Consider the following 23,976-nt stretch of genomic DNA (forward strand, 5'->3'; position numbering starts at 1 on the left):
GCTCTGATTTCTATTGTTCTTTATTGAAAGAAAAATCCCCAAAACCCAAACCTGAGCTTGAAATGACAATGGAGCAAAAAGCGGCTATCAAGGAGCAGTTAAAACAGCAAAAGATGGCAGAGAAAATGGCAGAAAAAGAAGAAAAGCGAAGGAAAATGATGGAAGAAAAACAAAAACTAAGAGAGGAAAAGCAAAAGGTGGATATTTGATTGTTGTTTTTGTACAAATATTTCTTTTGTGTCTGTAAATGTTGATGCTTCTGAAGATACTTTATTTTGAATTTTAAGATCATCATTCAAGAGTAATAATATCAATATTTTGTGTAAAATTCTTTCAAAAAAGAAATTATTCATATAAAGAAACAAAATGGATATTAGTTTTATATTGTGTTTAGAGAAAGGGGATCGAAATAACAAATTTTGTTCGAAATAAGTTGTACACAAGGTAGCTACTAGCTAACACTAAATGGTATGTTTTAATTGGTTCCTATGTCATAGCCATGATAGCAAACAGTAATATAAAAGTCATAGCCATGATAGCAAACAGTAATATAAAAGTCTTAGCCATGATAGCAAACAGTAATATAAAACTCATAGCTATGATAGCAAACAGTAATATAAAAGTCTTAGCCATGATAGCAAACAGTAATATAAAAGTCATAGCCATGATAGCAAACAGTAATATAAAAGTCTTAGCCATGATAGCAAACAGTAATATAAAAGTCTTAGCCATGATAGCAAACAGTAATATAAAAGTCATAGCCATGATAGCAAACAGTAATATAAAAGTCATAGCCATGATAGCAAACAGTAATATAAAAGTCATAGCCATGATAGCAAACAGTAATATAAAAGTCATAGCCATGATAGCAAACAGTAATATAAAAGTCATAGCCATGATAGCAAACAGTAATATAAAAGTCATAGCCATGATAGCAAACAGTAATATAAAAGTCATAGCCATGATAGCAAACAGTAATATAAAAGTCATAGCCATGATAGCAAACAGTAATATAAAAGTCATAGCCATGATAGCAAACAGTAATATAAAAGTCATAGCCATGATAGCAAACAGTAATATAAAAGTCATAGCCATGATAGCAAACAGTAATATAAAAGTCATAGCCATGATAGCAAACAGTAATATAAAAGTCTTAGCCATGATAGCAAACAGTAATATAAAAATGATAGCATGATAGCAAACAGTAATATAAAAGTCATAGCCATGATAGCAAACAGTAATATAAAAGTCATAGCCATGATAGCAAACAGTAATATAAAAGTCATAGCCATGATAGCAAACAGTAATATAAAAGTCATAGCCATGATAGCAAACAGTAATATAAAAGTCATAGCCATGATAGCAAACAGTAATATAAAAGTCATAGCCATGATAGCAAACAGTAATATAAAAGTCATAGCCATGATAGCAAAGATAGCAAACAGTAATATAAAAGTCATAGCCATGATAGCAAACAGTAATATAAAAGTCATAGCCATGATAGCAAACAGTAATATAAAAGTCATAGCCATGATAGCAAACAGTAATATAAAAGTCTTAGCCATGATAGCAAACAGTATATAAAAAAGCCATGATAGCAAACAGTAATAGCTGATAGCAAACAGTATATAAAAGTCTAGCCATGATAGCAAACAGTAATATAAAAGTCATAGCCATGATAGCAAACAGTAATATAAAAGTCATAGCCATGATAGCAAACAGTAATATAAAAGTCTAGCCATGATAGCAAACAGTAATATAAAAGTCATAGCCATGATAGCAAACAGTAATATAAAAGTCATAGCCATGATAGCAAACAGTAATATAAAAGTCATAGCCATGATAGCAAACAGTAATATAAAAGTCATAGCCATGATAGCAAACAGTAATATAAAAGTCATAGCCATGATAGCAAACAGTAATATAAAAGTCATAGCCATGATAGCAAACAGTAATATAAAAGTCATAGCCATGATAGCAAACAGTAATATAAAAGTCATAGCCATGATAGCAAACAGTAATATAAAAGTCATAGCCATGATAGCAAACAGTAATATAAAAGTCATAGCCATGATAGCAAACAGTAATATAAAAGTCATAGCCATGATAGCAAACAGTAATATAAAAGTCATAGCCATGATAGCAAACAGTAATATAAAAAGTCATAGCCATGATAGCAAACAGTAAATATAAAAGTCATAGCCATGATAGCAAACAGTAAATAAAAGTCATAAATGATAGCAAACAGTAATATAAAAGTCATAGCCATGATAGCAAACAGTAATATAAAAGTCATAGCCATGATAGCAAACAGTAATATAAAAGTCATAGCCATGATAGCAAACAGTAATATAAAAGTCAGCCATGTAGCAAACAGTAATAAAGTCATAGCCATGATAGCAAACAGTAATATAAAAGTCATAGCCATGATAGCAAACAGTAATATAAAAGTCATAGCCATGATAGCAAACAGTAATATAAAAGTCATAGCCATGATAGCAAACAGTAATATAAAAGTCATAGCCATGATAGCAAACAGTAATATAAAAGTCATGCATGATAGCAAACAGTAATATAAAAGTCTAGCCATGATAGCAAACAGTAATATAAAAGTCATAGCCATGATAGCAAACAGTAATATAAAAGTCATAGCCATGATAGCAAACAGTAATATAAAAGTCATAGCCATGATAGCAAACAGTAATATAAAAGTCATAGCCATGATAGCAAACAGTAAATAAAAGTCATAGCATGATAGCAAAAGTAAAATAGCCATGATAGCAAACAGTAATATAAAAGTCATAGCCATGATAGCAAACAGTAATATAAAAGTCATAGCCATGATAGCAAACAGTAATATAAAAGTCATAGCCATGATAGCAAACAGTAATATAAAAGTCATAGCCATGATAGCAAACAGTAATATAAAAGTCATAGCCATGATAGCAAACAGTAATATAAAAGTCATAGCCATGATAGCAAACAGTAATATAAAAGTCATAGCCATGATAGCAAACAGTAATATATAAAGTCATAGCCATGATAGCAAACAGTAATATAAAAGTCATATAGCCATGATAGCAAACAGTAATAATAAAAGTCATAGCCATGATAGCAAACAGTAATATAAAAGTCATAGCCATGATAGCAAACAGTAATATAAAAGTCATAGCCATGATAGCAAACAGTAATATAAAAGTCATAGCCATGATAGCAAACAGTAATATAAAAGTCATAGCCATGATAGCAAACAGTAATATAAAAGTCATAGCCATGATAGCAAACAGTAATATAAAAGTCATAGCCATGATAGCAAACAGTAATATAAAAGTCATAGCCATGATAGCAAACAGTAATATAAAAGTCATAGCCATGATAGCAAACAGTAATATAAAAGTCATAGCCATGATAGCAAACAGTAATATAAAAGTCTCATAGCCAATAGCAAACAGTAATATAAAAGTCATAGCCATGATAGCAAACAGTAATATAAAAGTCATAGCCATGATAGCAAACAGTAATATAGTCGCGGCGTGTCCAGTTAGAATACCTTTAGGGAGTGGAATCGGTATACGAGGATGACATGGGAATCGTGTGATGACCGATAAAGGTAACTTAGCTTCGCAACTTGGTTCCAAAAGGCAAGACCATGGCGTGGTAGGTGTATTCATGTTTAAAAAAGCAGCAGAGCCGCCATGGGTGTAGGGAACGTCAAACCAGCAGACTATGGTGTAGGGGAAAACATGCAAAAAGCTAGACCTCATGGTGTAGTAGTAATCATCAAAAGCAGATCACCATTGTGTAATGAACATTCGTAAAAGCATGATCACAAATGTGTGGTGCGCGAGGGAGTCATTAAAGTAGGGGCGTGATTACGTCATTGGGTAGGGAAACATCAATTAAAGTATTAAAGAGGGACACTAAGAGGAGAAGAAGACTAGGGAACAATGATTCAAAAGACGAGACCATTGGGAGTTCAAGGGAGACATCTGTGTGTCATAAGAGCAGAACTCCATCGTGGAGTGATCTATACACTTCGTGTAATTAATTTTACCCAAAATCCATTGTCTTGGGCTGTAGCTATGTTGGAAATTTAGTGATTCCTGTGGAGTGATAAAGACTGTGGATATAATGAGACGTTGAACGGATAATTATAATGTATCTGTGGTACTAACAGGAAGGTCTATTCCACTATTTGATGAGACTTTTTAGGCCCAACCAGATTCGAGGAGTTGAGTTTGTTTACTGATATTTGCATCGATAGAAGTACGTTGAAGTGGGTATCTTCTCTCTCAAGAAGATGTTGCGAGCATTTGATAGGGTTCCCTTTAAGGAGAATCTTCGGGTGTGTGCGTATATGAGCATTTTGGGATATCGACTGGGTCAGCAGGATGGGCTGGCCATACCGCGGCGTGGAGGTTGTTGTGATCTAGGATTGAGTAGTTGTTTACCGCCTATTTTCTCGATAACAGTTACTGAAAGGCGAGGATCGTCCGTTCCAAAATGTGCCTAGTGTGCAGGTGTTTGCGTCGTTGGTCCACTTAAGTTTAGTGCATATAAGTATGTAGATATATACCATCTTCAGAGACTGATTGGGTTCAAGAACAAGTGAGCCGGAGCAGTGGGAGCCGTATCTTGGGATTTTAGATGTGTTGCAGGTTTCACTCTAGGGGTTGCTTGTTGGTGCGCATTATTGCTTTTGCCAGATCGAAGTCGGGTCACCTTGATAGGGCCGGCGAGTTGTAGCCATAGTGACGTTTGGAGAATCGCTAAAATTTGAAAGTTTGTTATATATCTCAGAAATTACTGAACGGACTTCTCAAATTCCATATGTAGTAAATAAGATGTAAAGTTTGAAAAGCAGAGAAAAGATCCTCTTTCCATTGTCAAACGTAATCATTATTTGTTGGTCGCCATGGGGGGGCATTAGAGAGGATCCGCGCTCTGGGATCTGCTGTATCTTAATGACTGTGATACTCAACTCTACTAGTGGAGCCTAAAACAAGTATCAATGGCACTAAACTTAATCCCACCTGCCCCAGTTAGGCAGGTCAGAAGATATAACGACCTGCCCGACATGTAGGTGGTCTGACCTGCCCTGAGTTCAGTCGAGCAAAGGTAATGTCGGCTCTGAGCGGTCAATATGTATCAGAAACTTTCACTTTCTCTGAAGAGTTCCAGCTTACTGTCAAACCGAGGAGAGCTTAGGATCAGAGTTCCAGTCGTTGGTGGGCGCCAAATCGACATCTTCTCCCAATAACCGCTGGGATGTCCTCTTTGCCATCCTTAATTCTGACTAATGTACTGTTGATAAACGTCTTCTTCTCTGAAACCAACTCATTACATAATAGGCCTAAACAATGTTCAAATAATCAGATTGGCCTGAGGGGACTCAAATTAGAAAAATATCCACTTCGTCCACTGTCCTAAGCAGTAGTATAAGTCAGGCATCAGGTCATGGGCAGAGAGGGCGTATCAAAACTGACCTGCCCGAGTCCAGCGCACCCATAAATGCAATGGCATCTGAGCGCTGCCCGGGCCTTGAGCAGGACTCGGAGGGTGGGGTGCTAAAGGTTTAAATGATGTCATGGGATTTGCCTCATACGAGCAATGGCTTAAAGGTTTGATTCAAAATTTTGCAATTGATGGGGTATCAGCTCAAACTCAAACGATATCATTAACTTGTCTCCTCTGAAGAGTTGATACAACTCTACATTAGTATCAATGTAAAATATCCAACTCAGCCTGTTTATTGATGGTACGGAGATATAACTGACCTGTCCCAAAGGACCGCAGCCGTCGTCCGTCGTCCGGCAACAATCGACTTCTTCTCCATAACCGCTGGTCGGATTTCAATAAAATTTGACTGGTAGCATCCTTATGGGCTACTGACTGAAAATTGTACAAATGATGGGGCTGATCCCCCAGGGGCCCGAGGGGCGGGGCCAAAAGGGGTCAATTTGGCTATTTCCATATAAACGACTTCTTCTCTGAAACCAAGCATGGGATAGCACCCATAATGCAATGGAAGCATCCTTATAGGGTGGGGATTCAAAATTGTACAAATGATGGGGCTGACCCCCCGGGGGCCTGAGGGGCGGGGTCAAATGGGGTCAATTTGGCTATTTCCATATAAATGACTTCTTCTCTGCAACTAAGCATGGTATAGCACCCATTATGCAATGGTAGCATCCTTATATAGTGTGGGGATTCAAAATTGTGCAAATGATAGGGCTGACCCCCGGGGGCTTGAGGGGCGGGATCAAAAGGGGTCAATTTGGCTATTTCCATATAAATGACTTCTTCTCTGCAACTAAGCATGGTATAGCACCCATAATGCAATGGTAGCATCCTTGTAGGCTGCGGATTCCAAATTGAGCAAATGATAGGACTGACCCCCGGGGGCCTGAGGGGTGGGGTCAAAAATGGTCAATTTCCATATAAATGACTTTTTCTCTGCAACTTAACATGGGATTGCGCTCATAATGCAATGGTTACATCCTTAAAGGGTTTGGATTCAAAATTTTGCAAATGATGGGGCTGACCCCTCCAGGTCAAGATCCCTCTTTCCATTGTCAAACGTAGATCATTATTTGGTGGGCGCCAAGATCCCTCTGGGATCTATTGTATCTTAATGACTGTGATATCAACTCTACATCAGCCTAAACAAGTATCAATGGCACTAAAATATCCACCTGCCCAGTCAGGCAGGTCACAGATATAACTGACCTGCCCGACAGGTGGTCTGACCTGCCCTGAGCAGTCGAGCAAAGGTTAATGTCGAGCCCTGAGCGGTCAAATATGTATCAGAAACTTTCAACTTCTTCTGAAGAGTTCATATTATACAATGTTTTATTAGCTTACCTGGTCCAAAGGACCGAGGTGAGCTTATGGGATACCGCAGCGTCCGTCGTCCGTCGTCCGTCAACAATCGACTTCTTTTCCATAACCGCTGGTCGGATTTCAATAAAATTTGACTGGTAGCATCCTTATGGGCTACTAACTGAAAATTGTACAAATGATGGGGCTGACCCCCCGGGGGCCTGAGGGGCGGGGCAAAAAGGGGTCAATTTGGCTATTTCCATATAAACGACTTCTTCTCTGAAACCAAGCATGGGATAGCACCCATAATGCAATGGAAGCATCCTTATAGGGTGGGGATTCAAAATTGTACAAATGATGGGGCTGACCCCCCGGGGGCCTGAGGGGCGGGGTCAAATGGGGTCAATTTGGCTATTTCCATATAAATGACTTCTTCTCTGCAACTAAGCATGGTATAGCACCCATTATGCAATGGTAGCATCCTTATAGTGTGGGGATTCAAAATTGTGCAAATGATAGGGCTGACCCCCGGGGGGCTTGAGGGGCGGGATCAAAAGGGGTCAATTTGGCTATTTCCATATAAATGACTTCTTCTCTGCAACTAAGCATGGTATAGCACCCATAATGCAATGGTAGCATCCTTGTAGGCTGGGGATTCCAAATTGAGCAAATGATAGGACTGACCCCCGGGGGCCTGAGGGGCGGGGTCAAAAATGGTCAATTTCCATATAAATGACTTTTTCTCTGCAACTTAACATGGGATTGCGCTCATAATGCAATGGTTACATCCTTAAAGGGTTTGGATTCAAAATTTTGCAAATGATGGGGCTGACCCCTCCAGGAGCCTGAAGGGTGGGGTCAAAAGGGGTCAATTTAGCTATTTCCATATAAACGACTTCTTCTCTGCAACTAAGAATGGAAGAGCACTTATAATGCAATGGTAGCATCCTTATAGGGTTGGGATTTGAAATTGTACAAATGATAGGGCTGACCCCCGGGGCCTTAAACGGCAATAGATGCGAGGTCAAAAAGGTCAATTAGGCTACTATTTTCATATAAATTACTTTGTCTCTGAACCTATGTATTGGATAGCATATTTGTATGGTATCAATAGCATCATTGTATGGTTGTGATTCAAAATTAAACTTTGGGAGTCAATTTTGCTTATTTTTCTAATTGTCAGATTCTTGTGATAATTACTAACAAAAAACCAGGTGAGCGATACAGGCCCTCTGGGCCTCTTGTTGGTAATTCAGTCTGTTTTATTCTTGTGTCTTGATCTGATACAAAGATGTTTTTTGTTAATACTTTGACTATTGTATTTTGCCAATAGTCAAATGACCAGTAAGACCCATGGGCCTCTTGTTCTTGATGATTTTGTAAATGTTTAACATTTGGTACTAGAAGTAATATCTCATTGCAGTTGTCTTAAAACGAAATGTACACTCTAGGACAGGTTTGGTTATTGTGGTGGTTAATTATAGGTATTATATGATTTTTAGGTCACCTGAGACGAAGTCTCAAGTGACCTATTCTAATCGCCTTTTGTCCGTCGTCGTCCGTCGTATGTCCGTAAACAATTTACATTTTCGTCTTCTCCAAAACTGCTGAAGCAATTTCAATGAAATTTTGCACAAACCTTCTTAGGCATAAGGCCAATCAAAATTGTGAATTATATGGTCCCCACCCCCCAGGGGGCTGTGGGAGGGGCCAAAAGGGGTAAAATTGAGTAAAATTTCAAAAATCTTCTTCTCTACTCACGGATGTGGTAGAATCAAATACTCTTCATAGATAAAAAGGTCTTAAGGTCCTTTACAAAAATTGTGAATTATATGACCCTGGGGTCTCTAGTTTCCCCCTGGGGAGGGGGTTTAGTTTACTATAGTTTATATTGAGAAAACACTTTTTTGCTTATTATTTGGTCATTTGTAATAGGAAATGAGTTAAATGTTGTCAGAATTATCAGTATGAGATGGTCATTTAATCCTATTAACAAATTTTCTATGGCTGACCCCCAGGGGCTTTAGGGGCGGGGTCAAAAGGGGTCAAATAGGCTAAAACTTCAAAAATCTTCTTCTGAAATTCTGGAAATGGTAGAATCAAATACTTTTCATAAATAGAAAGGTCTTAAGGTCCTTTACAAAAATTGTGAATTATATGACCCTGGGGTCTCACGTTTCCCCCTTGGGAGGGGGTCAAGTTTACTATAGTTTATATAGGGAAAACACATTTATGAGAATGTTTTGCTCAATTTTCATTGGAAACAAGTCAAATTGGTTAGAATTATTAGCCTGAGATAGCATTTTAATATCATATCCACATTGGTCCAGGCCGACCCCCTGGGGGCAGAGGGGTGGGGCTAAAAAAGGGTCAAATAGGCTATAAAACTTCAAAAATCTTCTTCTGAAATTCTGGAAATGGTAGAATCAAATACTTTTCATAAATAGAAAGGTCTTAAGGTCCTTTACAAAAATTGTGAATTATATGACCCTGGGGTCTCACGTTTCCCCCTTGGGAGGGGGTCAAGTTTACTATAGTTTATATAGGAAAAACACATTAATGAGCATTTTTTGCTCAATTTTCATAGGAAATGAGTCAAACTTGGTTAGAATTATTAGTTTGAGATAGCATTTTAATATCATATCCAATTTGGTCCTGGCCGACCCCCTGGGGGCAGAGGGGTGGGGCTAAAAAAGGGTCAAATAGGCTAAAACTTCAAAAATATTCTTCTGAAATTCTGGAAATGGTAGAAACAAATACTTTTCATAAATGGAAAGGTCTTAAGGTCCTTTACAAAAAATTGTGAATTATATGACCCTGGGGTCTCCTGTTTCCCCTTGGGGAGGGGGTCAAGTTTACTATAGTTTATATAGGAAAAACACATTAATGAGCATTTTTTGCTCAATTTTCATAGGAAATGAGTCAAACTTGGTTAGAATTATTAGCCTGAGATAGCATTTTAATATCATATCCACATTGGTCCTGGCCGACCCCCTGGGGGCAGAGGGCGGGGCAAAAAAAAGGTCAAATAGGCTAAAACTTCAAAAATCTTCTAAAATTCTGGATATAGTAGAATCAAATAATTATAGATGGAAAGGTCTTAAGGTGTTTTATAAAAATTGTGAATTATATGAGCTTTGGGTCTCACGTTACCCCCTGGGGAGGGGTCAAGTTAACTTTAGTTTATATAGGAAACATATTTGTGAACATTATTTGCCCAATCTTTGTAGGAAATTAGTCAAACTTGATAAGAATTATTAGCCGAAGATATAGCATTTCAACATTCATATCTGTCCTCGATGACCCCTTGGGGGACCAGAGGGGCAGGACCAAAAAGGGTCAAAATGATTAAAATTTCAAAAATACCTCTAAGTTCACAGGTTTGATGGAAGCAAATACTCTTCATAGTCTAAAGGGTCAAATTTATAAATCACTGGCCAACTTCAAGGCCCAGCATATAGTGTTTATATGTCTTTAATTTGTTTCATTATATATTCTAACTCAGGTGACCGTTAAGGCCCATGGGCCTCTTGTTTTTTTATTCCCAGGTGCTGCCAGAGCCTCAGCCAGTAATGACCAAGATCCCAGTGGAATCCTTTGGAGATGCTGTTATGGTTATTGAATTCATCAATAGTTTTAAGGCTCTATTTGATTTGAAAGAGTACTTTCCAAAAGGATTTACGTTTGGTAAGATATACCAATATTTTATCATGTTTCCTTTAGCAAAATTAAGAATATTATGCATTGTATTTGACTATTTGTAGGTATTCGCTTTATGTCATCCATTGCAGTCATAATCAAGAAATGACAAATGATCTATGAAATCATTCTTAATACTTGCTTTTTTAAGCAGATATTTATTATTTTTAACTGGTAATATGTTTAATGCATAAGCTATTTTATTTACACAACTACTGTAAAACATTCTCTCTACATTACTCTGAACATTGACGTTTAATTGATTACTTCTTAGGTTTGAAGTGGCAAAATCAAACAATATCAATTTTCTTTATTGTGAATAAGGAATTGAAGATTTGCTGTGTGATTACATCCTCCATTTCTATGTGAGTGTATATAGATTGGTACATTTGTGGTATGGTGTGTCATTTGTTTACACAGAGGTATTAGAGAAAGCCTTGCTGGAGACGGACCATAATGGTACATTGACAGACATCTTATTGATGATGATCACAGCTGTGTTCAACCTCCAGGAAGAAGAGGAGGAAGAAGAGGAAGCACTGTCTAAAAAAGACAAGGGAGATAACCAGTGTAGGTAGCATGCTAGACTTTCTCATTATCTATCATAGATAATGCATGTATATTTTAAGTAATTTGGTAGTTTTTTTTTATCCCTTACAGATATGAAAAGCTAATTATATATTGATTTAGCTCATTAATTTTTGTTCGTTGTGATTTACATAAGCAAATTTTTTCCCCCCAGTGTTGGACATCATTGATGATGCAGATGCCTCTAGTTACCAGATGATAGAAACCGCTAGCAGTTATTCTCAGATTCCCCAGCTTAACCATGGTAAGGAAGAGCACAACATACTTCTCTTTGCGACCTTATAATTAAACTTTTTAGATCACATGAGACAAAGTTGCCTTTTGTCAGTCAATTGTTTCCAACCACATAGGTCTGTGGGAATCCAATACTCTGAATATATTGAGTTATTGATGATTCCTATAAAAATGATGATTTCATTACCATTTGGTCCTCTGTTGTGTTGTTTAGGCTCACTGTTGAAGAAGCTACCATTGGATTCCTTTACTCTGTCGGAGATCCTCCGTCTTCACTTGTTGTCATCTGGGGCCAGAGGTAAAGAGAAGAATATCAAGTACCGTTACCAACAAAGGGGTGGCTACACTTCCCAGGATGATCCAGGACTCGACTTCAGACGCCAGGAACAGGCTGTACTCAGAAACCTGTCCAGTTTGTGTGTGTTTGATTTGGAGCCAGGTAAAACAACATTCTCACATATTCAAGATACCTTTACAGTTGTTCGTGATGGGTGTTTTTATCCCCCGCCCAACGAAGTTGGCGGGGGATATACAAATGGGTTCCGTCCGTCCGTCTGTCCGTCCATACGAATGGTTTCCGAAGCATAATTCTAAAACAAGTACAGATATTTCCACGAAACTTCATACACACATTGGTCTTATGGTCTAGTAGTGCCTTTTGCTATTTTAAGGTTTTCGCTTTTTGTACTTTTTTCTGTAACCATGGAATCATTGCTGAAAATGGCAGATTTTTGTATAACAGTCGTTTCCGGAGCACAACTCTAGAACCAGCAGAGATATTTCCATGAAACTTCATAGACACATTGTTCTTATGGTCTAGTAGTGCCTTTTGCTATTTTTAGGTTTTCATTTTATGCACTTTTTCCGTAACCATTGAAACATTGCTGAAAATATCATATTTTTGTACCAGGTTCGTTTCCGCAGCATAACTGGAAAACCGGTTGAGATATATGCACGGAACTCCATAGACACATTAGTCTTATGGGTAGTAGTGCCTTTTGCTATTTTAAGGTTTTCATTTTTTGTACTTTTTTCTGTAACCATGGAAACATTGCTGAAAATGGCAGATTTTTGTGTAAGAATCGTTTCCGGAGCACAACTCTAAAACCAGCAGAGATATTTCCATGAAACTTCATAGACACATTGTTCTTATGGTCTAGTAGTGCCTTTTGCTATTTTTAGGTTTTCACTTTTTGTGCTTTTTTCTGTAACCATAGAAACATTGCTGAAAACATATTTTTGTAGCAGGTTCATTTCCGGACATAACTCTAAAACCAGCAGAGGTCTTTCCACGAAACTTCATAGACACATTCTTTTTAGGCCCTTTATGACACTGTCATTGTACTAGTTATAAACAGGTTAATAGTTTTTCACCTATATGCTTCACATTCATAAAACTATTCACCTTGCTGTATCTGCCCTTAACCAGAAAAGAAAGAAAAACATTTGGATTATATTTGTGGCAGTGTTATTTGGTGGATGAAAGAAAATACAAATACTGCGGTCAAATTTGAATGATATATGTATCTTAAGACATTAGACAACACAGACCTTGAATTTAATACTGCATGGAGTAAAAAACGGGAAAATTATCGCCAACAAATGTCAAGGCTGTATACCTGATTCAACAATTGCAGCCCCGCTCTACTTGAATTATACTCCATCTTTCTTTAGCTCAACTTACTTTTTCCTGTTTTTTTTTTTTTCGTTTACATAAGTCTCCACAATCAAACTTACTTCAGCTTTGATATCTCCATTGGCGGGGGATCTGAATGACTATGTCCTTATTTTCTTTTTTTTGGTGGGTTTTTTTTTTTTTTTTTTTTGGTCATCGGGTCAGGACCTATAGTCGTCATGTTTCGTCCATCGTCGTCCGCCGCGCGTTAACTTTTGACATTTTGAACTTCTTCTGAAGGTCTACCAGTGCAATTTAGCTGAAACTTGCATGAATTGATCCTGACATAGTCCCGACAAAGTGTTGTTATTTTTCGGGTCGATCCGAGATCAAAGATGGCTGCCACAGCCACCATCTTGAAAACACATTTTGAACTTCTTCTCAAGTTCTACCTGTGCGATTTGGCTGAAATTTGCATGAAATGATCCTGACATGGTCCCGACAAAGTGTTGTTATTTTTCGGGTTAATCCGAAATCCAAGATGGCCGCCACAGCCGCCATCTTGAAAACACATTTTGAACTTCTTCTCAAGTTCTACTGGTGCGATTTGGCTGAAACTTGCATGAAATGATCCTGACATGGTCCCGACAAAGTGTTGTTATTTTTCGAGTCGATCCAAAATCCAAGATGGCCGCCACAGTCGCCATTTTGAAAACACATTTTGAACTTTTTCTCAAGTTCTACTGATGCGATTTGGCTAAAACTTCCATGAAATGATCCTGACAAGGTCCGGACAAAGTGTTGTTATTTTTCAGGTCGATCCGAAATCCAATATGGCAGTCACAGCCGCCATCTTGAAAACACATTTTGAACTTCTTCTCAAGTTATACCGGTGCAATTTGGCTGAAACTTGCATGAAATGATCCTGACATGGTCCCGACAAAGTGTTGTTATTTTTCGGGTCGATCCAAAATCCAAGATGGCTGTCACAGCTGCCATCTTGAAAACACATTTTGAACTTCTTCTCAAGTTCTACCGGTGCGATGTGGCTGAAACTTGCATGAAATGATCCTGACATGGTCCCGACAAAGTGTTGTTATTTTTCGGGTCGATCCAAAATCCAAGATGGCTGTCACAGCTGCCATCTTGAAAACACATTTTTGAACTTCTTCTCAAGTTCCACTGGTGCGATTTGGCTGAAACTTGCATGAAATGATCCTGACATGGTCCCGACAAAGTGTTGTTATTTTTCAGGTCGATACGAAATCCAAGATGGCCGCCACAGCCGCCATCTTGAAAACACATTTTAATCTTCTTCTCTAGTTCTACTGGTGCGATTTGGCTGAAACTTGCATGAAATCATCCTGACATGGTCCCGACAAAGTGTTGTTATTTTTTAGGGCTGCCGCGATACGGCAGAAGCGTACCACAATATATTGCGATACACAACAACTGTATTGTGATATGTATTGCAATATTTTGACCTTAACATATGTGTTGTCTATTTTGTATATATTCCATAATAAAAACACCCTTTACATTATACAAACATACAGTGCTATGTTATGTAGTTTTACATCGATTTGAACCATGTTGTTGAGTAACAAAAATGTTCAAATGTGTTCTTGTTTTAAAAAAAAATATGAGTCTGTTTGTGAAAACGCTAGGCTAACTGTTACAGACGATCGTAACCTAATAATGCAATAACTAAACATGATAGTGTCTGCAAATATTTACACTTTTGAACCTAAATGATGAACAAATTTACGTACAATTGTCCTGGCAAAATAAGCTTACGATCGTGATTAAACTTCAAAGGGCTGACCGGCTTGCAGTGTTGTTTTGACACGTGTAGGAAATCGAAAATGGCGGCGGACGATGAAGCCTGAAAAAGCTGGCAAAATCCCTGCAGCCATGTATTCACCGGGCCTTAAATGTGTTTAGAGAATTGAATCATTTGAACATTATACACGTTAGTTACAAACATTTGACCGACATCTGAATCGAATGAAAACGAAAGGGATACCCACATGGCTTCATATTATCGGAAAGGAAAACAAATACAACTTGCTGGTTTTGTTTTAATGACAGGACGTTTTAATTATATCAAATTAATGAAATTATGATACTAAGAAAATATATCGTAAAAAACCGGTACAGGTAAACTGTATCGTGGTACAATATTTTTTGGTGGTATATTGCAATACCCCAATATACCGGTGAACCGCGGCAGCCCTATTATTTTGGGTCGATCCGAAATCCAAGATGGCCGCCACAGCCGCCATCTTGAAAACACATTTTGAACTTCTTCTCAAGTTCTACCCGTGCAATTTGGCTGAAACTTCCATGAAATGATCCTGACATGATCCCGACAAAGTGTTGTTATTTTTCGGGTTGATCCGAAATCCAAGATGGCCGCCACAGCCGCCATCTTGAAAACACATTTTGATCTTCTTCTCAAGTTCTACTGGTGCGATTTGGCTGAAACTTGCATGAAATGATCCTGACATGGTCCCGACAAAGTGTTGTTATTTTTCGGGTTGATCCGAAATCCAAGATGGCCGCCACAGCCGCCATTTTGAAAACACATTTTGATCTTCTTCTCAAGTTCTACTGGTGCGATTTGGCTGAAACTTGCATGAAATGATCCTGACATGGTCCCGGCAAAGTGTTGTTATTTTTTGGGTCGATCCGAAATCCAAGATGGCCGCCACAGCCAACATCTTGAAAACACATTTTGAACTTCTTCTCAAGTTTTCTGGTGCGATTTGGCTGAAACTTATATGAAATGATCCTGACATGGTCCCGACAAAGTATTGTTACATCTCTGGTTGATCCTAAATCGAAGATGGCTACCAAGACACTATATCTAATTAATTTTCTATATGTTAAATCCCTTGGGCCTCTTGTTTGAAATAAAATTTGTTGAAAGAAATTGAAAATGATCCTGACAAGGTCCTTACAAAGTGACACCATATATACATGTAATTAATTTTACTATTGTCAAGGTAGTCAGATGATTGTTAAGGCCCTTTGGGCCTCTTGTTTTTTTGTGAAACCTTACAAAGTGACACCATATATACATGTAATTAATTTTACTATTGCCAAGGTAGTTGGATGACTCTTAAGGCCCTTTGGGCCTCTTGTTTTTTGTGAAAAAGATCTCCCTTTTTAGGTCACCTGACCATAGGTCATGGTGACCTATTGCGATAGCCTTTTGTCCGTCGTCGTCCCTCGTGCGTTAACTTTTTGTTGTGAACACGATAACTTGAGTAAATGTGAACCGAGATTGATGAAACTTTGTATTAAGCAAGGTCACTGCTACTATTTTTAGAAAATCCCTATCAGCACTCTAGCGGCTTCATTCCTTGAGTGATTTTGATCACACTTCACACATAGACAAAAGATCATAATATCTTGTACAAGATTGAGTGTGAAGATTGCCAGACTAAGGTCAAGTCATGATCACTGTTACTATTTTTAGATAATTTCTTTGTCAGCACTCTAGCAGCTTCATTCCTTGAGTGATTTTGATCAAACAGCACACAAATACAAAGGACTGAAAAAGTTTGAGTTTCAAGGTTGCAGGGTCAAGGTCACCGTTACTATTTTTAGAAAATCCTTTTCAGTGCTCTATCGGCTTCATTCCTTGAGTGATTTTTATCAAACTTCACACAAATTTAAAGGACCATAATATTTTCGACAAGATATAGTTTCAGGATTGCCAGGTCAAGGTCAAGGTCACTGTTACTGCAATAGCCTATTGTCCATCAAGCGTTAACTTTACTTTGTGAACATGATGACTTGAGTAAATGTTAACCGAGGTTGATGAAACTTTGTTTGTAGCCTTATATCAACAAGATTTTGTACGAGTTCAAAAATGGGAATTATTCGACAGTAACGTACAAGTTATTGCCCTTTGTTCTAATTTTATCATTGGGCTTGTGAGCAAGATGACTTTGGTAAATGTGAACTGATTTTAATGAAACTCTGTATGTAGCCTTATATCAACAAGATCTAGGATGAGTTTGAAAAAGGGAATTTTTCGACGGTAACTATATTATAGAGTTCATGTCCTTTGTAATAATGCTATTATTGGACCTTGTGTTCTAAAGATATTGTGGTGCTTTATCAGAAATGTGAATTTTATAACCCTTGGCCTCTTTGTTTGCCCCTGGGGAGGAGGCTAAGTTTGCTATAGTTTATATTGAATACTTCTTGGGTATATTTTGTTTATTTTCTACTGGAAATTGTTCAAACTTTTTATTCACATTATAACCACAAGAGGACATTTTGCTATTATGTCATTTTGACCCTGTTTCATCCCCAAAGGCTGAGGGGTGGAGTCCAGTGGGGTCTAAATGGCTTAAATTTTCAGGTCACCTGACCATAGGATGATAAAATTAGAAAGAAAAATAACAACCATATGTCAGTCATGATAAATTGTTCCAGTATGCAAATTCATCCAAGACCTCATTGCATACAGAGTTTCATCAACATCAGTTCATATTTACTTCAGCTTCTGTGTTGAATACAGGAGGGAAAAAAATAACACACCATGTGTTAAAGTCCCTCATAGCTATTATGTTGGCCCTTAAATGACAAATTACTATTGGATGTCAGGTGACCGTTAAGGCCCATGGGCCTCTTGTCTGTGAAAAAAGCATCATGGTTTTACCCTTTCTTGTTGTAGTGGACAAATTAAAAATCCTTCGTGTGCTAACACAGCAGATTCTAACGTATGCAGCAACACGAGATACAATCGAGGACAATTATGAGAGATTACGTCAGTTAAAGTCTGACCTAAAACAGTTACAGTGGAGCGAACATCGACGTGAACGTGAGGAAGCTGCAATAAGGTTTGGGCATAGATAATTCTTGGTATGATTTTATAATATAAAAAGAAATATGAAAGAAAACATTTTGTTAAATGTGTTTTTGTGTAGAGAATGATCCATTTCTTCCTGGCAATTTATTTTTTTCACAGCCTTCACATTCATTATAATTGAAAGAGAAAATGTTGATCTAAGGAAATCTAAGGAAATTTACACTATCAAAATTTATTAATATTTGCTTTCTTCATATATAACATAAATAAAAAAATTCTGCCTGAATTTTCATCAGATATAAGCGCCGGCAGGAAGAGCGTATGATTGAAAGAGAAAAACTGGAACAAAAACGTTTGAAAAAAATGCAGCTTTATGAGGAAAGACTGCGTCTACAGGAGTAAGTTAAATTTTACTAAAGGTATATATAGGTGTGTTCTGCAAACCAGGCTACAAATATTACTTGACTTGCTCTCATGTTAGACAACATGAAGAAGTAACACATGACTTCAGTACCTTGTGTTTGGGATATCAAAATAGTTATGAAGAGTAGATAAAAACTCACTTCCATTTCAAAGAGAAAATTTATTCAGTTGATGACATTTGTCAAATGGTATTTGATTAAGGACTAATTAAATGATATTTCTAGTTGAGATTGACTGAATGTTTTTTAATAAAAAATTTACACAATTTACTCAATAAATTTGTTGAGGTAGGGCATCCAACATCTTCAAATTATTGTTATCCCCCGCCCAACGAAGTTGGCGGGGGATATACAAATGGGTTCCGTCCGTCCGTCCGTCCGTCTGTCTGTCTGTCCATACGAATGGTTTCCAGAGCATAACTCTAAAACCAGCAGAGATATTTCCACGAAACTTCATACACACATTGGTCTTATGGTCTAGTAGTGCCTTTTGCTATTTTTAGGTTTTCACTTTTTGTACTTTTTTCTGTAACCATGGAAACATTGCTGAAAAATCATATTTTTGTACCAGGTTCGTTTCCGGAGCATAACTCTAAAACCAGAAGAAATATTTCCACGAAACTTCATAGACACATTGGTCTTATGGTCTAGTAGTGCCTTTTGCTATTTTAAGGTTTTCACTTTTTGTACTTTTTTCTGTAACCATGGAAACATTGCTGAAAATGGCAGATTTTTGTGTAAAAATCGTTTCCGGAGCACAACTCTAAAACCAGCAGAGATATTTCCATGAAACTTCATAGACACATTGTTCTTATGGTCTAGTAGTGCCTTTTGCTATTTTTAGGTTTTCACTTTTTGTACTTTTTACTGTAACCATGGAAACATTGCTGAAAATATCATGGTAAATGGTAAATGTTACTTTGCAAAACTCCACCCATCTTTGTGTATATAGTCTAATATAAATGTCAAGGCTGTATACCTGATTCAACAATTGCAGCCCCGCTCTACTTGAATTATACTCCATCTTTCTTTAGCTCAACTTCCTTTTTCCTGTTTTTTTTTTCATACACACAAGTCTCCACAATCAAACTTGCTTCAGCTTTGATATCTCCATTGGCGGGGGATCTGAATGACTATGTCCTTGTTTGGTTTACATAGATTTTTAGTAGTATAGACCAATGGTAAACTTGAGAACATTATTACCTGACTGATTCTACTCTGTGTTGTAGGAGTGGCCTTCCAGTACCGCCATTACCAGAGGATGAGGATGATGAGTCCGAGGTAATCCGGTCTGAGCAGGAGAAAGAGGAGGAGCGTGTACAGGAGGAGGAAGAAGAGGCCAACAAGAAAGCAGAGTTCGCATTACAAGAGAAGGAGATGATTGACTCAATATCTCGCCTCCAGCATGCCAGTCAGACTTACCCTCTGGGACGCGACCGTATGTATCGACGATACTGGGTATTCCAGTCTTTGCCAGGACTATTTATTGAAGACTGTGAAATGCATGTTAAGGAAGAATACTTGAAACCTGTTCAACAAAACCCAAGCTCCAATCCTTTTCCAAATGGAACACTTTTTGGACAACAACTTCCCCCTCCAGCACTCCAGGCACCACCCAAAAAGAAATTACCAGAAGAAAACGGAAGTGACAAAGAGAATGATAGCATGAACACATCCTCTGTAAATAATAGCATGAATATATCAACAGCTGACAATAGTTTGAATGTGTCGAATAGCAATGCCGCAGGGAATATGTCCATCAACACTAGTCAAACATCTGTTGTAAATGGTAGTGAAGGGGCTGTTGATGATGTGGTCACAATAAGTGATGACGATTCTCAACCGGGGAAATCAGAGTGCATGCACCAGGGACCACCGATGCTTGATAGTCTGGCTATCAAACAAATCATGGAGGGTCCAAAGCATATGTGGACCTATATATCTGGTACAGAGCAGTTTGAACAGCTAATAAATTCTCTCAACTCGCGTGGATACAGAGAATCGGCTTTAAAACAGAGTTTGATAGATCAAAAGAGCAGAGTATTGGAACTAATAGGAAAATGTCCAACAAAATCTTTGTGTTCAGCTCCGGCTCTTCCTGACCATCTAATTGACGAACGAGAGAGGAGCGAGTCACCGGCTGCTGATGGGGTCACAAAGAAGGCTTCTGTTAAAAAAACATCAAAGGGTATGATAAAGGGAGACCAGGCACAGGAAGTGTTAGAAATCAACCTTCGGGAGTTATTACTGGACCTGGAGGAGAGAGTATTCGTTGGAAGCCTTGGCTCTCTTAAGGTATAATGTTTCAGCAAATTCAAGACAGAATACAATTGTACCCTTGCATTGAGACATTTTGCTTTCTTCTGTTTTTCATGGTTTCATCAGTTGAATTAATAATTTTGTTTGGTGAAATTGAATACAAAAGCAGTGCATTTTTATTTTTTGTTCATTCAGAGAAAAAGAATATTGAAACAAAAGCAAAACTCTCTATAAATGTTAAAATGAATGCTTTATATGCTTAGAAACATTGCTTACAGATTAAAGACCGCTTTGCCTGGAGAGATGCACTAGAGCATGGAAGCTTTGACCCACAGACAAATGATCCTGCTTTTGCCAAATTTGACAAAACAGATGAAAAGTATGCATTCTTATTAATTCTTTAAATCAAAGGAGGGGTATCACTTTGGACCGTTTTACTGTCACTCCGTGATAAGCAAAATATTTAGCTTGAAGATACATTAGATTTTTCCTGCGCTCAAAGGGTGAAAATTCCCATTTTCATTGTTTAAGTCCTAATTGATTACATATTTGAATAGAAATAACATTTTTTTGCAGTTTTTGCCTGTAAATATTGTGTTTGTGAAGTTTAGTTCAGAAAATGTTGAAAAATTCACAAAAAGTAGGTCACAGTGACCTAGTTCAGCATTTATTCTATTTTAGCATTAAAAACTTAAAATTTTTGCTGAAAATTAGGATTATTCAAATATTTGATAGCTTGAAATTGATGTTAAGTACTGTATAAGGATCTTGGCATGATCTGCTTAAGGTGATTACATCCTAGGGTCACATTGGCTAGGTCATGTGCATAAATTAGGTCATAATCAATGAATGGTATCATCTGTCCAATAAGCATATGCTGTTTTCCCATGTTTAAAGCATGAATTTAAATTATTTAAACTTATTTTATGAGCTTAATTTTTAGCCCACCATCATCAGATGGTGGGCTATTCAAAAAGTCTGTGGTCCGTCGTCTGTTCTTCCGTCCGTCCGTTAATAATTCTTGTTACTGCTATATCTCAGAAAGTACTGAAGGGATCTTACTCAAATTTCAAATGTAGGTCCCCTAGGGCCCTAGTTGTGCATATTGCATTTTGGGACCAATCGGTCAACAAAATGGCCGCCAGGCAGCCATCTTGGATTTTGATAGTTAAAGTTTGTTACCGCTATTCCTCAGAAAGTACTTAAGGGATCTTACTCCAATTTCATCTGTAGGTTCCCCTAGGGCCCTAGTTGTGCATTTTGCATTTTGGGATCAATAGGTCAACAAAATGGCCGTCAGGCAGCCATCTTGGATTTTGATAGTTAAAGTTTGTTACCGCTATTTCTCAGCAATTACTAAAGGGATCTCTCTCAAATTTCACTTGTTGGTTCCCCTAGGGGTCTAGTTGTGCATATTGCATTTTGGGACCAATCTGTCAACAAGATGACCGTCCGGCCGTCCGGCGTCACCTTTTCCATTTAAACAACTTCTTCTCCAAAACTTGGAGATCTAGAGTCCTGAAATTTGACTTATAGCATGCTGGGATGAAGGTCTACCAAGTTTGTTCAAATGAATGAACTTGACCTTCATTCAAGGTCACAGGGGTCAAATAGGTGAATATCTTTAACAGACTTCTTCTAACTAACCAAGTGGCCTAGAGGCCTGAAATGAGGCCTGTGACATGCTGGGATGAAGGGCTACCAAGATTGTTCAAATGAATGACCTTGACTTTCATTCAAGGTCACCGGTCAAATAGGCTGAAATATCTTGTTAAAACTTCTGCTTCATAACCAAGAGGCCCAGAGACCCAATATTTGGCATGTAACATGCTGGGATGAAGGACTACCAAGCTGTTCAAATGAATGACCTTGACTTTCATTCAAGGTCACAGGGGTCAAATAGGCTAAAATCTTTAAACGACTTCTTTTTAATAATCAAGAGGCCTAGGAACCTGATATTAGGCCTGTGACATACTCAGATAGAGGGCTACCAAGTTTGTTCAAATGAATGACCTTGACCTTCATTCAAGGTCACAGGGGTCAAATAGGCTAAAATCTTTAAACAACTTCTTAATAACCAAAGAGCCTAGGGACCTGATATTGGGCCTGTGGCATACTGGGATCAAGGGCTACCAAGTTTGTTCAAATGAATGACCTTGACCTTCATTCAAGGTCACTGGGGTCAAAAAGGCTAAAATCTTAAAATGACTTCTTCTTGATAACCAAGGTGCCTAGGGACCTGATATTGGGCCTGTGGCATGCTGGGATCAAGGACTACCAAGTTTGTTTAAATGAATGACCTTGACTTTCACTCAAGGCCGTATCTTCATATTTAAGAATATTTTAGGGAAAATATAACATTAGAAATATTACGATTTCCGCATATGTTTTGGTTTTCTTTTTAGAAAACTAACATGGGTTGCTTTGAGTCTGACGTTTGACTCATAAATCATGGCCAGATACTTTTGCCAAATAAAAGGTACATTGTTTCGTTACGTTTAAAGCTCAGATTTATTTTAAATTCACAAGAACTCTAGTGGGTAACATCAAAAAAGCTTCATGTAATGCATCGGACTTTAGCAAGTCTTTGTAAGACTAACAGTTATCATTTAGTTACTGTACTGGTTGGCGACATATTATCGTGATTTTTGCTTTGCTGACTTTTGAATAATAATATGTCATGGCCAGATATTTTTGCCAAATAAAGTTACATTATTTGGTTACTTATTGCACTCAAATTTCTTTTGAACTTATAAGTTGATAACGTCAAGAGCGTCAGACTTTAGCAAGTCTTCGTAATGCTACAGTACATTACACGCCAATATAATTTCATTTGTCACTCTTAGTAGCTTGTATATATATATATATATATATATATATATATATATATATATTATCATTATATTTTGTAAGTTTATGTTGATAAATTTTGTACTTTTCCCCTTTCAATATAATGCAATTGTCGATAAACAAAAGGCACAACTAGCTCCCAGTGACAGAACAAGGGAGGAACTTCATAACTATTAACTTTTACTGCGCAATAATATCATGAGATATAGTTCGTCAATTCAACCGAAACAAAAACCTCTATAAACGTTATAAGAACTTTCTTTTGCAATTATCTTCCTAACATTTCATTACATTAAGCGATCAGTAGCATGAATTACATAAAATTGAAAAAACATTCACAATCCAAAATCCACCGAAAGTCTGCCGCACAGGAAGACATCAAAGAAGGTGTTCTTGATTTTTGGGACCATACATGACGCGTAGGTATACATAAATCATGGAGTCCCTACTGAACACTTAAAACGGTGCATATGTATGTACAAATTCAATGTTTGTGTTTTTGAATACTGAGGTTCGATTTATTCATACTATCAATAATATGTAAAATGAACAAAACAACATTAAATTTTCATTGCGGAGTGGTTTTATTTTATGTGCACAGGCTCTCCGAGCGTACCTAAGAATGCTGTTTCACAGCATCAAAAAGTACTGAAGGGATC

At 37.5% G+C, this 23,976-nt stretch overlaps 1 protein-coding gene across 1 annotated transcript in view; it reads left to right on the plus strand.

Annotated features, from left to right (window-relative positions):
- Positions 1-23,976, plus strand: part of LOC138319782 (bromodomain adjacent to zinc finger domain protein 1A-like) — a 66,724-nt gene that overhangs the window by 9,605 nt on the left and 33,143 nt on the right. Inside the window, exons 7-15 of the mRNA XM_069262917.1 lie at positions 31-197; positions 10,371-10,509; positions 10,942-11,091; positions 11,264-11,353; positions 11,558-11,782; positions 17,652-17,817; positions 18,083-18,184; positions 19,438-20,503; positions 20,746-20,846. Coding sequence (XP_069119018.1) covers positions 31-197; positions 10,371-10,509; positions 10,942-11,091; positions 11,264-11,353; positions 11,558-11,782; positions 17,652-17,817; positions 18,083-18,184; positions 19,438-20,503; positions 20,746-20,846 — 2,206 coding nt within the window. The remainder of the gene's footprint in view (positions 1-30; positions 198-10,370; positions 10,510-10,941; positions 11,092-11,263; positions 11,354-11,557; positions 11,783-17,651; positions 17,818-18,082; positions 18,185-19,437; positions 20,504-20,745; positions 20,847-23,976) is intronic.

Source organism: Argopecten irradians, chromosome 3 (genome assembly GCF_041381155.1).
Source record: "Argopecten irradians isolate NY chromosome 3, Ai_NY, whole genome shotgun sequence".
Taxonomy (NCBI): Eukaryota; Metazoa; Mollusca; class Bivalvia; order Pectinida; family Pectinidae; genus Argopecten; species Argopecten irradians.